At 43.9% G+C, this 15484-nt stretch overlaps 1 protein-coding gene across 6 annotated transcripts in view; it reads right to left on the bottom strand.

The window, feature by feature from the left end:
* Nucleotides 1-15484, bottom strand: part of SETDB1 (SET domain bifurcated histone lysine methyltransferase 1) — a 32928-nt gene that overhangs the window by 1347 nt on the left and 16097 nt on the right. For 4 of the 6 annotated variants that reach the window (XM_032302664.1, XM_032302663.1, XM_032302665.1 and 1 more), the window contains 14 exons: nt 15101-15226; nt 14729-14930; nt 14136-14209; nt 12856-13046; nt 11591-11720; nt 10758-10932; nt 10516-10674; nt 8403-9029; nt 7846-7962; nt 3206-3375; nt 1730-2358; nt 911-939; nt 670-802; nt 273-438 (listed from right to left, as the gene is read on the bottom strand). In XM_032302664.1, the coding sequence (XP_032158555.1) occupies nt 273-438; nt 670-802; nt 911-939; nt 1730-2358; nt 3206-3375; nt 7846-7962; nt 8403-9029; nt 10516-10674; nt 10758-10932; nt 11591-11720; nt 12856-13046; nt 14136-14209; nt 14729-14930; nt 15101-15226 (2928 nt within the window). The remainder of the gene's footprint in view (nt 1-272; nt 439-669; nt 803-910; nt 940-1729; nt 2359-3205; nt 3376-7845; nt 7963-8402; nt 9030-10515; nt 10675-10757; nt 10933-11590; nt 11721-12855; nt 13047-14135; nt 14210-14728; nt 14931-15100; nt 15227-15484) is intronic. The other 2 variants (XM_032302666.1, XM_032302668.1) reach the window with 2 other exon arrangements.

Below are 15484 nucleotides of genomic sequence, written 5' to 3'. Positions count from 1 at the left end.
AGCAAAGATTCTAATTGGCAGTTTTTTCAAGCAGGATTAGATCTGCTGGGTAAAGGAGCTAAGGCAAAAGAGTGGGGAAATGGAAAGGAGAGAGAAGGGGATGTGCTGAACATTAGCAGTTGAGTTGGGAATCAGAGAACCCTCCCAGACATACATACATCAACTCTTTTAAGATCTCAATGTTTTCTAACTTCTTTACCTTCCCTAAAAAAGCCCCTATCCCAGCTTTCCTACCGTTCCTTCCTACTACCCCCAACATTCCTCCAGACTACCAGACATGTTCTTCTTGTCCTCAAAGTCATCCGCTTCGGAGCCAGAGGAGATGGTCTGGATATCATCGCTATCCATTGCTGTGGCTGAAGTCTGACCAGTGGTGGGCTTCCGGCTCGTCCCACTTTCCCCCTCACTTTCTGTGCTGCTAGACAATGTTAACACATCCTGGGAAACACAAAGGTGAGAAGAAAGACGAATAAATGGAGAGGACCCATTCAAGTTCTTGCTCTTTCTACAGTTAGGTAGGAAGAAACTAAGTACAGCAAGAGAAAGATGAGACGCTTGCTGAAGGAAAAGGAAGCAAGAAGTCACAGCCAAAGAACCAAGGCATTTATTGGTAATTATCAGTAAGGCTCTGAAGAGGTGAGGTACAGCTTGAGGGAGAAGGCCACTTACATCAGCATTGGACTGAGCAGAGGCCATGAGTCGTCGGCTCTGATGCATACTAGTCTTACTAGGTGGGCGGCGAAGTCCTTCAAGCTTCATGGGAGAAGGATTGTAACCATAATTTCGAGAGGTTTCAGTAACTCTAATGGAAGGGGAAGGAATGAGAGATGAGAGGGAGTCAGATGATGGTGTCTTTTATAGGCTTGAAACAAGGCAGATCTGGAAACAGGTCAGAAAGAGAGGCTCTTACATTGACATCTTGTTTCGGTCATCAGGGTCCTGGAAGAGAGCAAGTGAAAGGTTAAAAAGTGTTTTCAGTGGTCCTAGGTAACAAATCCAGCAATCAGACTTGATCCCAAAGATCTCAGCTAGTGAGAAATAAGTATGCTAGCTAGAGACTGTTCTGCAGCTTGACAGTAACAGTGATATTCTCACTGTAAGATGCTCAAGGGTAGAATCTTACAAGGACAGGGACATAATTTACCACCCATAATGTGCTAAGTTTCAACATCAATAAAAATACATCTAGAATCAACATTTTTTTTCCCCTTTAAGGATTTATTTAAAGGGGGGGGACAGGATGGAGATAGAGCATGCAAGCAGAGGGAGAGAGGGAGAGACTCTCAAGCTGACTTGAGCCCAACATAGGGCGCAATCTCATGACCCTGAGATCACGCCTGGAGCTGAAATCAAGAGTTGGATGCCTAACTGAGCCACCAAAACCCCCTCGATTCTTGGTTTTTAAGTATAACAAAAGACAGCAATGCTGCAGATAATTTGAAATCAATGCTGCAGATAACCTGAAATATAACATTTAATTTAAAAAAACTACTTATAAATCCTTTATTTTGGAATGAACCAGATGCTTCTTCCCAAAGTTGATTTTTAAAATAATTTGGTTCTTTAAGCACTAGGAATGTGCTGAGTGATCAGGTGGCCGGGGCGATAATCCAGTTTGCCACAGAAATCTCCACCCAGTAAAATGAATGAAGAGTGAAAGTAAGCCACATTACATTACTACACCAGTTACACAAAAGCCACTGCTCTTGAGACTCCTGCCACCACTTACCTCTTTCTTGGGCTGCTTGATGTCTCCCTCATCCTTGAAGCCCATCCCTGAGGTGGAGGCCTTCTCAGCCTCCCCTTTGCCTCCCCCAGCCCGGCCTTCCCCACCTTCGCTAGTCTTGAAGGATGAACGGCTATCAGAGTCAGCAAAGCCACCTTCACTGACACTATTGCAGCTCAACCACGAGGCCACCTTGTTTTTGGGTGTCTCTTCAGAGGAAGGCGGATTGCAGCCACCTACAGGAATTGCTGGAGGGACAGGAATATGTGGGGGGCCGAGGTCTGGGGGGCGGGAGTCCTTGGAAGCGGTCTCAGAAAGTCCGTTCTCCTTTTGGCCCCGGGTCTGCCGCCGGGTAGCATAGCTGCGCCACACGGAGCTGGTGCTGAAGTCCTCATCTTTACAGAAGTTATCATCGGAGCTGTCATCATTGGACTCTTCAGGATCCTCTGTACCACTGTTGCCATCCTCCTGGTCTTTCAAGTCCACCCCGCTGCTATCAGAGGAACAGGGAGCATCACTCTCATAGCCTTCCTTGAAGTTCTCCACGCTCTCGATGTGGTCCAGATTGGCAAAGTACTCATCACCCATCTCCAGGCCCTCCTTGTCTGCAAAGTCATCTGTCAGGATCTTGCCTGGGAATGAAGAGAATTAAAGGCATATTCCATGGTTATGAGGATCTTTTAGAAAGTACAGGGCTCCTTCCAGCAATACCCAGCCACTGACACACAGTCAAGACACCTCTCTTATGGGCTCTCCCTTGTCACCTCAGTGTCTTAACTCTAGTTTTTTGTTAAAGATTTTATTTATTTATTTGACAGACAGAGACCACAGGTAGGCAGAGAGAGGAGGAAGCAGGCTCCCCGCTGAGCAAAGAGCCCAACGTGGGGCTCAATCCCAGGACCCTGGGATCATGACCCGAGCCTAAGGCAGAGGCTTAACCCACTGAGCCACCCAGGCGCCCCTTAACTCTAGTTTTAAATCTTGCCCTTTCTGCCATCCTGTCTTCTTCTTCACTTGGTTTACCAAAAGGGTGTCTGCAGCTATGCTAAAAGCCTCTGGGTGGAGAGACGTGGGAGGAAATGACACACCAGGCCCTGCTCCCATGTCCCTCATCTGAAAAATCCTCACGTCCAACTGGGAAGGGTTTGTGCTATGGCAAGTGCTGTGCAATGTGTAAGCCTGATGGTTCACAGACCTGTACCTCTGGGGCAAATAATACATTATATGTTAATAATAATAAAAAAATCCTCATGTCCACTTTCAACCCTTTTCCTTCTTGTTCTTATAAAGCTCTTTGTCCCTTCCTAGTCTACCCAGACAGGCACATCACTTATCCTGTTCTTTACGTAAGAACATCCTGGCCTCCTCTTCCTCCTAAGTTCACATGTCAAGCATTTTATTCTTCTGTTTAGCTTCTCTCTGATTCAATTCCCTATCATGTCCTAACCTCAGAGGCCACTCTTTCATTTCATCACCAACCTGCATAAATACAGACAAAGGAGCCTTTGGCAATGTCATCCAAGCAGCGGATACCCCAGCCCTTGTTCTGTGTCTTGAACAGCTGTAGCCGAACCTGGAGTCCGTGCTGCACCAGCCGGTTTGTGCACATGTTTGGGTCACATTTGCAGCGTTTGTTACACTCATAGACTCTGGGAGGAGGGACAATAAACTCAATCATAACATGATTACTAGATCCGTTCTGCCCACAGAACTGTAACAATTCTTTTTTTTTTTTTTTTTTTAAAGATTTTATTTATTTATTTGACAGAGAGAGATCACCAGTAGGCAGAGAGGCAGGAAAGAGAGAGGAGGAAGCAGGGTCCCTGCTGAGCAGAGAGCCCAATGTGGGACTCGATCCCAGGACCCTGAGATCACGACCTGAGCCGAAGGCAGCGGCTTAACCCACTGAGCCACCCAGGCGCCCCAGAACTGTAACAATTCTTAAGGTATCATCATTTAGTAGGTAGTGATCTAAGCGAGTCAATGTACTGAACTGTCCATGCTCTTTGATTCATTTGGAAATAGAGCCCAAGGAAATAACTCAGAAGGGGGAAAAGTGATTCATGGAGGTATTTATCACACTAGTTAACAGTGAATAGCAGAACGCCAAACACCTGGAGGAAAGCGAGCAAACTGATGTGAATAAAGATTAAGAGCTGTTAGAATATGTAGACAGACTACATCAATTTATAGAAAGAGACATATAAAATAAAGATGAGTGGGACAGGCAGAAGCCAATATAATAGATATGGAAAGAGGAGGAATTGGAACAAAAGTTCTGGCATAGCAGACTTTCATTCTTTCACTCTGTGAACATTTACTAACCACCCAGGGCTTTCTACATAACTGGAACTCAACCTTTCCTCTCAGGGAGCTCAAAGATCTATTAAGTTTAAGGACTGCACAGATTAAGTATTTAAAAAATAAACTATCAAAGTTATCTAGCAAATAGTTTTACGGAGAAAACTGCCATCTTCTCAGGCATCAATATTTCTGCTCCATCTACTTTGTTCAGTGTTGGGATTTCACTTAAAGTTTCCTGACACGGAGATTTGGGAGACATCTACTTCTGGAAAGAGGACACCAGTATAATTAGAGAGTTGATGACACTGGTCCTATCCTTTTGGACAAAGATTATTAGCAGCTCCTCCCTGCTGAACATATACTTTGTGTTTGGCATTTTGCCAATATGCTTCATATACGTTCTCTATTCTATCCTCGGAGCAACCCTACAAGGATTTTTTTTTAAACCTCAAAAAACATGGAAACTAGGGGGCCCATCTGGCTAAGTGGGTAGAGCATGCGACTCAGGCACAGGGGTCCTGAGTTGGAGCCCTACACTGAATGTAGAGATTCCTTAAAAATAAAACAATGAAAGCATAATATACACAGAGGAAAGAACATATACATGTCTACAGCTCAATGAATTTTCACAAACTGAACACACCATGTAACCAGCACCATCTCAAGAAGCAACTTCGTTAGGTCCCCTAAAGCCTCAGTGGGGCTGTTCTGTTCAATTCTCCTGTTTACAGCTAATAATACAAGATCAGCTTAGAATGGATGAAGTCAGAATTTGAATTTAGGTCTAATCACCACCAAAGGAACCTTTCACAGTAGGTATACTGTATCACTCATTCATTCAACAATGCTTCCTATGTGCCAGGTACTGGGTCAGTTAGATGCCGGTCATACCACGGTGAGCAAGACAGGTTCCCATCCCCATGGAGCTTATGCACTAATGGAAAAGCAAAAACAAAAGCAAGAACAAAAGCAAGTCAACATATAAATTCAAGCTGCCCCAGATCCTATAAAAAACACAAAAGGACTGCTCAATGAGAGCATTAAGGGAGTGAAAATGACCTAGTTTTAGCGTCAGGAAAGGTCTCTCTGAGGAGGTGAGATTAAAGCTGAGAGCTCAAGGTTAAAGAAGATAACCATGCAACGAACGGTGGACGGATGCCAAGCAGAGGGCACAGCATGTACGAAGGCCCCTGAGGTAGACTGGCTAACACCAGGCAAACTAGATTCAGTAACTGAAGAATATCAGCGTGGTTAGAACAGTTTTGGAGGGAGAGAGATAGGAAGGGTCCAGATAAGCAGTGTCTTGTTGCCCAAGATTAAGAGTTAGAATGAAATCCAAAATGCAGTGGGAAGCTATTAGAGTTTTAGGCAAGGAAGTGACGTATTATTTGTGATTCTTTGAAAATATTTCTATGAAACATTTCAAACACGAAAAAGGACATAATGGACACTCATCTACTGCCCAGAAGTAGCAAATCTGGATGTTGTTACAGACTCAAGTTTTATTATAATTAAAACATAAATGATACAGTGATGCAGCTGAAGCCAGTAACTGTCTTTCCCTTTGCTTAGCTTTCAATTTGCATTCAGCACAAATTCATCTCCTGACTTCCCTGGCATCCTTCATCTCTTGTGAAGATCCTCAGACATACAGGTTTTCTACTAAGCCTGTTCTTCCAGAGCTTCTCTTGCAGCTGGATCTGCACTGCTCACACACTGGCTGTCCCATCTGGAGTGTGGCTGTCAGCCAAGTCCCCTTCACCCCCACCACCTCCAGGGTTCTCCCTCAATCCTCTTTTTGTGTTGGAGCTGCTATTTCCTGGATCAAAATGTCTTCCCCTCTCTTGACTTTTCCCCTTATGGAAAATAATTCCAGTTAACTTTCTTTTTTTTTTTTTTAAAGATTTTATTTACGTATTTGACAGAGAGGAGAGTATAAGCAGGGGGAGCGGCAGGGAGAGGGAGAAGCAGGCTCCCCGCTGAGCAGAGAGCCCAACGTGGGGCTCCATCCCAGGACCCTGGGATCATGACCTGAGCCAAAGGCAGGTGCTTAACCAACTGAGCCACCCAGGTGCCCCCTCCAATTAACTTTCTCTGGGAAGGAAACTAAATTGACAATTTTGAGGTGTTTCATGTCTAAAAAATGTCTTTAGTTTAACACTTAAAACTCATTGCCTGGGGTTTAGAACTCTTGGGTTATAAGTAATTTCTCCTCAGAATTCTGAATAGGGTACTTAATTTCCATCTAGCTTCCCATGTCATTTTGAGAAGGCCGAAGACATTGATTCTTTATTTTTGTGGTCTATTTCTCTTCTCTAGAAGCTTTTAGGATTTCTAGTTTGTCTTCAGTGTTCTGTGGACACAATGATTTCATTTTATTATAATATTTTTTAGTGGTGATCTATTTTCATCTGCTATGCTGGGACATGACTGGCATTTTCCATTTGGAAACAGACCCTTCTTCAATTATAGGAAAATTTCTGCATTATTTCATTGATGTTTTTCTCTTCTTCTGTTCTCTGCTAATTATGTATCTTGAGTACCAGGTTTGTTTCCATGTTCATATATAATCATTTTATCAAGTTTTATATCCCCCTCTTTCATTGTCTGAGTCTTTGCCTGCCTTTTTCAATCTTACATGCTGGTTTCACCTCCTCTGCTCAGTCTCTGATTGGAGAACCCAGGGATGACTGCTGGGGCCCCTTTTCTTATCTAGTATCAATATTCTCTCTAGGTAAACTCATCCAGGCTTTAAATACTGCCTCTTACTTATGTTCAGGGTTCCTAATTCCTTATGTCCAGTCCTTATACTTCTTTCCAGAAGTCTCACTGCCTTCTTGATATTTCTCCTTGGAGTGTCTAGGAGGGACCTCAAACATAATATGGCCAGAGAAAGAGCTGAGTTTCTTCCAGACCTGCAACTCCTCCAGACCTCCATCTCAGTAAAAAGCACCAACACCCACTTCATCGCTGAAGTATAAAATTTAGAGGACTTGACCTTGATTCTGCTGCTTCCCTCCCACTCCATCAATCAAGTTCTGCAGCTCTACCTCCAAATGAAGCCCAACTCTACCCTCTTTCAGCTCTACTTGCTGTGTGCATTCTAGAATAAGGCCCAGCAACCACCACCTCTTGCCTATATCCCTGTAATTCATCTCCTAAGTGGATTTCCCAGTTTTACTTTTGCTGCCCTAAGACACAGTCTCCACAAAGCCATGGTAACCTTCAAAAAGTAGATGGCATCATTTGCCTGCTTGAAATTCTCTAACAGTTTCCTATCGCACCATGATTTGTTTCTAATTTTTTTTTAAAGATTTTATTTATTTATTTGACAGACAGAGATCACAAGTAGGCAGAGAAGCAGGCAGAGAGAGAGGAGGAAGCAGGCTCCCCGCTGAGCAGAGGGCCCGATGCAGGGCTCGATCCCAGGACCCTGGGAACATGACGTGAGCTGAAGGCAGAGGCTTTAACCCACTGAGCCACCCAGGCGCCCCTGTTTCTAATTTTTATTCTCATTTACTAAGTCCTATATAATCAGGTCCCTGCATGCTTCTCTCTGAACACATCTCCCTTGCCACCATAACTGCAGTCTGTTAAGATATACATACAACTATGAAATGGAGAACACTTTTAACTGCAACTGCTAGATCCTATTCAATCATTAGAAGTCTTCATTTAAAAGAAAGCCCAAGGAAGAAACATGTGCTGGAAATTCAGTAAGATTTAAATGATAAAACACTTGGTTTCGGTTACTCTATTTTTGGTTCCAATTTTTAGAACTCCGTCTGTGAAGTGCTTCACTTTCCCCTACTTACCCTGTGGGCAGACACTCTTCTAGTCTCTTGTACTGGTAGCCAGAGTTAGGGTTGATCTGGCCGCCCGGGGTGCAGGCTGTGGCCTGGATAGTTAGTTGATGACAGGCACATTTGGACCTGAATTAAGACAGAAGGATATGACGGCTAGAGCTGTGAGACTTTCTTTAGAGGTAGGAAGTACTACAAAAGAATAGGGAGAACAGTGAAATTTTTCTTGTCATACATGTAAATGAGAAGGGAAAAGGGAAAAGACAGTAAGAACATGACAGACCACATGGAAGACAGAATGAAACCAAGTGGCAACTGAAAGCACAATGGAGGGACACAAAGGAAAAAGGGGGAGAATCAGAGAAAAACAAACACAGGGCATGTGTACCCAGGGTCATGCAGTGGGGGCCGTGTCAGACCCAAGCCTCTCTCATTGCTTCATGGAGGCCTAATGGCAGGAGCTCCAGCTGAGGGAGAATGTAAATAGGAAACAAATGGAGAAAGAAGGTAAAGGAAAGACAAGGATAACAAAGTTGGAGGCAGGGCCAGCAATTACCCTACCAACTCACTTGTCACGGCACCCATCCTTGCAGTCACAACCGACCAGAAATTCTGGGCCCGTGTTAATGAAAACACCCTTGCCCGGGATTCGTTCCTTACTGTAGGCCACCTGGGGTGGGGGGGTTGTGTCAATCTCATTGACACAGGATAGGGGAACATCTTCCTTCCCGTAAGTGATGTCCAAAATATAGTAAAAAGGTTTATAGGGCTGAAACTTGCGGTCCACAAGAACATATGGATCCAAACAGAACATCTCCAGGAAGAGGAAGTCACAGCCAGTCTCAAAAAGATAGCGCTCGATCTCCTGCATTGTCCGAAGGCAGAGGCCACAGGGTGTCTTATAGATAACATGAAAGCCCATCTTGCGGTTAACTCGGCGGCGGGCTGTCATCCGCCGGAAGTCATAGAGTAGTGGGACCAGCAGAGGATTCTTGCCCCGGTACTGCGCACTTCTCATAGGTCTGACTCGGGACAGACAGGTGTAGCTGCACACATGAGGTAAGTAGAAGAGCTTCTCCATGGGGGCTCGGTAGGAGGGCTCTGCTGGGGCCCGCTCCAGCATGCCGTGGAAGGCGGGAGGTGCTGGGGGTACTGGGGGTGCTGCTGGGGCAGAGGCTGTTGAGCTTAACGGTGGTCTGCAAAAGACACGTGAGAGATCAGGTAAGAGGGCAACAGGACCCTTCTGCTGCAGAAGGCCCCTGCAGCTGGCTAGCTCACTCATCTTTCAAACAGCTGTGCCCGGGAAGCCACAGATGACACAAGGAAGTCACGTTTTCCCTTGCTTTACCAAACTTGGACACTAAGAGGTCCTGGTTACTCTTCAGTGAATGAAAATATCTCCACCTCACCAGTATACCTTATTATTATTATTTTTTTAAGATTTTACTTATTTATCTGACACAGAGAGAGAGAGAGTGAGAGAGGGAATACAAGCAAAGGGAGTGGGAGAGGGAGAAGTAGGCTTCCCGCTGAGCAGGGAGCCCGACGTGGGGCTTGATCTCAAGACCCTGGATCATGACCCGAATTGAAGGAGGACACTCAACCAACCAAGGCACCCAGGTGCTACAACAGTATACCTTTTCCTAAAATTTTTTTTGCCTGTGAGTTACAGACATACAGTCCAGTTTACTACCAATATTTTCTCCCTTTTATGTGTCCTACAGACTGTGATTCAAGGAAAGAGGCAGGAGTAATCCCTTTCTACTGTACCAATTATGACACCACATTCAATGAAAAGTTTTAAACAAATGACTTCTAGTGATTCTGTATTTCTAGGCACTTTTTTTTTTTTTTTTAAAGATTTTATTTATTTGACAGACAGAGATCACAAGTAGGCAGAGAGGCAGGCAGAGAAAGAGAGAGGAGGAAGCAGCTCTCTGCTGAGCAGAGAGTCCGATGGAGGGCTCAATCCCAGGACCCTGGGATATGACCTGCGCCGAAGGCAGAGGCTTAACCCACTGAGCCACCCAGGTGCCCCACAGGCACCTCATTTCTAATTATTTTCACACCCTGTTTGTTGGAAACTTCCCAAGTTAAAGCTTTCTTTTCTGATCACCTGGGTGGCTCAGTGAGTATTAAATGTCTGCCTTTATTTTGGCTCTGGTCATGATCTCAGCATCCTGAGATCAAGCCCCGTATCAGACTCCACACTGTGTGGAGTGTGCTTGAGATTCTCTCTGCCCTTCCCCACACTTACATGGGTGTACTCTCTCAAATAAATCAATCTTTTTTTTTTTCTTTTTAAATATTTTATTTATTTATTTGACAGAGAGAGATCACAAATAGGCAGAGAGGCAGGCAGAGAGACAGAGAGAGAGAGAAGGAAGCAGGCTCCCTGTAGAGCAGTGAGCCCGATACGGGACTCGATCCCAGGACCCTGAGATCATGACGTGAGCTGAAGGCAGAGGCTTAACCCACTGAGCCACCCAGGTGCCCTCAAATAAATCAATCTTAAAAAAAAAAAAAAAAAAAAGCAAAAACAAAAACCTAAAAACAAGAAAGCTTTCAAGTCCAACTCCTCACCATCATAGCCTTACGTAAGCCCCTTGGAACCAAGAATGTCCCCAGTGAGTATTTAGTCCATGCTGCCACCTCCCCACAGAAAGCCTGAGAGTTTCTCACCTGTATGTCTGGTTGCTACCAGGCTTCCCAGCAGGGACATTTTCACTGAGTGCTGGAGATGTAGGGGAGGAATGACCAGAGCCCACAGATCCTGGCCGGAAGGATGTGCTCTTTTTGGCTACCTGCTTCCGAGATTGGGCAAGCTGACTTTCTAAGCTGCTAAGAGATTAAACATCATACAGTAAAGAATACAGAAAATGCAATGTGAAAGAAACTAGTAAATAAGAAAGAATATCACTCACTCATTGTCACCTGCCTGTGGGGACAGAGGGGGTGCAGGTGGGGCAGGTGGGACAGGAGGGACAGGGGGGGTAGGAGGGGCTGTAGGGTGCAGGGGCTCCATTGGCTTGAACTGTGTCCCAGTACTGGTCAGATCCTGGGTGTACTGGACCACAGGGCCTTTGCTCCTCACGGCACCTAGAGAAAAGAGAAAACTGACCACTGAAGATGACAGCTGTGTCATGTATACTCATGCACATACCCAATCATCAATTTACATAATATACATAAGCAGCAATGGAAACCTTTTGAGTAAGTGTCAAGACTGTCGTTCCATTATTTAAACCAATGAGTGAAAACACTTACTGGCACAGGCTGGCTTCAACCCAGTAAGGCTTTATCTTTCTGCCTTAAACACAGTTTATGCTGGTAATTAGGTTATTCTTTGGTGAAAAATTTTAAGAAAACATTCTTTGATCAACTAATGATATCAGGAAAAATCAACCAAAAAGTAGGCCAGGAACATATTAAAACAAAAGCTGTCCAGGCTTTTAAAAAAATTGACAATGAATCACATACAAAGCAGATAATTCTCATATGGATAACAGAGGTAACTATACTACCACATCCACCCCTAAGCCAGTTGTTTCAGATTTTTATGGGGTCGTTTAGAATGAATCAGAGCCACTGCACTAAGTGGAGGCACCACGTACTACTGGAAACTACTCAGGACACACCTCCTGTTTCCAGTGAGTCAGTGGTGTCATCCTGGTAAACAAAGGATAGCTATTGTACACACTCTCCTTTGCTGCTTTGCCTGTTTCTTTCCTCCCGTTCGGTGTCTTTCAAGACATACCCATATTTGGACGTGTCCTGAGCTGTCCTCCTTGCTTCTTCTCCAGTGCAGAGGCTGAGGATGTCTTCATACTGAACATGGGCTCTAGCCGCGTAGAGCCTCGATAGATCCATTCACATCTTTTGTCATCCTGGGGGATTGGGAGGAAGGAAGGTTGGAGGGAAATGAAGCAAAGGTTAGAAACTATATCCTGCCATCTGTGCAGAATATGCCTCCATGTGCTCCTTGAAGGAAATCTCCCTGATGAATGCCAAATTCCCTATCTACTCAATAAACTTATGTTCCAGTTTCCATGACAGCCATCAGGAAAATGAAAAAGAAAATCACATATTCTTCACTTAAAAAATTACAGGAGAGACAGATGTTTATATTGAGTATAAGTGGTGTGACACAGATCATTAAGGCCTTAAGGAACAAAAGACTGAGGATAGCTCAAAGACTGGAACTCTAAGAAAGGCATGAAAGGGGAGAAGAGGACAGGTACAGAAGATCCAAGAGTTAAACTGGGCCTTGAATGATCATCAGGGGGAGCCTGGGTGGCTGTCAATTAAGCATCTGCCTTTCAATCAGGTCATGATCGCAAAGTCCCAGGATGGAGCCCTGCATGGGTGGTGGGGAGGGTCCCTGCTCAGTGGGGAGTCTGCTTCTCCCTTTCCCTCCACTCCTCCCCCATTCCTGCTTGTACGCTCTCTCAAATAAATAAAATCCTAAAAAAAAAAAAAAAAAAAATCATCAGGACCTCTAATTCTTTGATGCCTCCTTTTTGTCTCACTATGCTACCAAAACCCTGATCCTGGACAATTGGAACTGTCTTCTCTATGCCTATATGCAATGTAAATATTCTGAGAGAGAGAAAAACAAACCAATATGCAAATTAGCTCACAGTTAAATTTGGGATTTTTTTTTTTAATATTTTCTTAAAAGAGAGCAAGCATGTGTGCACACGAGTAGGGAAGCTGGGGGGAGGCACAGGAAGAGCAAGCAGCAGACTCTCTGCTGAGCAGGGAACCTTATGTGGGGCTTGCTCCCAGGACCCCAAAATTATGACCTGAGCTTAACCGACTGAGCCACCCTAGGTGCCCCAGGAATTTTCAATAACCACCAGAGAGAAACAAAAAGATAAAGTAAAATTTGCCCCCAAACAGTGAAAACAGCATAAGAAAAGGGAAAATTATGGAGGACTACAAAATCATCCTCATTACCACCTCTTATGCTCCCCCATCCCACTCTGAGCCTTGTGTTCAAAACTCCAGGAAGAACAGTACCAGGAAGAGGATCCTGACTAGGCTGCCATCCACCTCCTCGACGCGGGACTTCCACCACGTGCCTTCCCATTCCGTCTTGATAAGCTGGCCACTCTTGAGCAGTACCATGGGGCGGTTGGGGTAAGCCGTGATATACTCCTCTATGAAGTCCCGGCAGGAGATGTCTTCTATGTCCTCCCAAGTCTTTTTCACTGTCCCAAGGAAGAAGGAGGCTGAGAGAGGGCAAGTGGAGCAGGTCTCTCTTTCTCTCTCTTTTTTTTTTTTGTTTAAAGTAATCTCTGTGCTTAATGTGGGGCTTGAACTCATGACCCCAAGGTTAAGAGTTGCATGCTCTACCATTTTTGCCAGCCAGGCACCCCAGGGCTTATCTTGATAGGAAAAAAACAAATGGTTGGCAAGGAGATGTTGGCTATTTTTCAAGTTGGGAGGGAGAGAAAAATAAAGAAAGAAAACATAACCTGAGAAGCAAAACCAAGACTACCTGAAAGTATTGAACCTATTGTGTAAATGCACACATAGACCAAATCAATACTAACTAAGCAATATGCAAATACAGGTGAGTCACTTATTTCATAAAAATGGATGTTTTGTTTAGGAAAATTCAAGTGAAAATTCTTGCTAACCTGATATAAGTCTAGAGATAAATAAAAAAGATCAGGTGGCATGATGAAATTGATTAAAAAAAAATTGTCCTTCCTTCTCATTCTGTATCAGGCTACTTTTAAGGGACCCAGAATGTATTTACCGTCCTGTTATATGGAAAGGGATCAGTGTTAGTTAACTCTTTTGTAATTAAAAACAACTGCTTTGTAGAGTCTGTTCCCAAGCCAGAGACACAAGTATGGAAGGCACTATGAAAATTCCATCTAACTCAGCTTCTGCAGAGAGCACTATGCAGCTACAGATTTATACAAATGTTAGATGAAGGACAAGACTAGGAAAGAAACAACATCTCCTTAAGCCTAAATCACTCAGAAACAAAATCAAAACACGACTACAATATGAGAATCCACCCAAGGTCAGTCATGATTTCCTAGTATCCCACTCTTCAACTACAAAGATCCAGCACTAGAGACAAGCAAATAGAACTGTTATCTCCCAAAAGACATTAATCAAACTTAGGCCCTTTGAGATGGAAGCACCACAAATATCAGGGCCTGCCTTCCTCCCTCCATTTTCTTTTCTTTTCCTTTCAGGGCTTTTCAACTGATTATCTTAACAAGAAATATAAGGTAGAGGAGGAAATGGATAAAACTCAGAAAGGAAGGAGGGACACTCACGTGGCCGGCAAATGGGATATAGTTCAGACTGTGTGACATAGGAAGCATAACCATCATCAAAGAAAATGAGAAACCTGTAAGTAAAGAGCGATGGCAGAAAGATCAGGGGTTATATTTAACATGACCTACAGAAATTTCATAGCTTCTACTCTTGATCACAATAGGACATACTCCTGGGAAAATGTTCTGGTGTACTACTTCCTTCCTATTACTCTTCCAAGAGTTAGGAATTCTCCCTCAATCTAACCAATTTACCTCCACTTTTCTAAAACCTACTCATTCTTGTTTCACTATCAGACTCCTATTTTGCTAAAACCATTTAGTTTCCCCTTCCTTCCTATTCCCCTAACAACCATTAAACAATCTTAATGACTCTCCTCCTAGTTTTACCTCCAAGTTTTTCTTGAGGAAAAAAAGAAAAAAACGAGGAAGAATCACCCACATGACCTCTGTTGCCAAAAAAAAAAAAAAAAAAAAAAAAAATCAAGGGCTTCTGGTCACAAAAGCGAATTGTGAAATATGGACTATGGTTTGAATAGGGCAGGTGCTTTGCTACTGGTCTCCACTCTCTTTACAATCCTCTGTCCAGGTACCTGAGCTTGTTTTTGACGTTTGGTGTCTCAGCTACAATGCCAGCATAGAGCCAGACCTGATTCCCATCCTTGTACTTGGCCACCACTCGACTGCCCACAAAGAGCTTGTCAGCAGGAGGGTGGTAATCATAGGCAATATGGTTCCCCGACAGGAGACTCTTCCCTTTGTTGTCAAATTTCACCTTGTACTTCTTTCCTGGTCCTGAGTAAAGGGAAAAAAATGAACAAAAATTTTTAAAAACCATCAGTTTCTGTGTAAATCCTGACTGCTACATGAGAGACAAAAGGCAAGGCTGTGGGGAAAAGAAATGATCAGCAATGGAGACCTGCAGGTTGCCTTTTTCATTAGCGCTTCTTCTAGCTTGAACATACCAACCGTCTGGATAGCGATAAGGGTGCCTTTGTGCCATGTCTTAGTTCTCTTCTTGCCCAGGATGCGCATGCTAACTATAAGGTCACCATCTTTGCTCAGTTCGCCAGACATCTGACTTAAGGTCCCTACAAAAGAAAGCAAAGATGTTCTAAAAAAAATATGACATAGATATGGGGAGTAAATGGGAAAGTTAAGAGAGTGTAATATAGTAACTGATGAAAATGGAGGTAATCACTGATCCTTAGTCACTTTTGCTGCTCTCTCGAGCAGACAAAAAGCATAGCTGACTCAACTATTTTTGCTAACAGGAAATACTTGCATAATTGCAATTCACATGTAATTCAAGAACATCTCACTTTAACCAAGTATCTCCAACTCCTTAT

Source organism: Mustela erminea, chromosome 10 (assembly GCF_009829155.1).
Source record: "Mustela erminea isolate mMusErm1 chromosome 10, mMusErm1.Pri, whole genome shotgun sequence".
In the NCBI taxonomy this organism is placed as follows: Eukaryota; Metazoa; Chordata; class Mammalia; order Carnivora; family Mustelidae; genus Mustela; species Mustela erminea.
The sequence above is the reverse complement of the archived record's forward strand: the minus strand, read 5'-3'. Positions and strand labels throughout refer to the sequence as shown.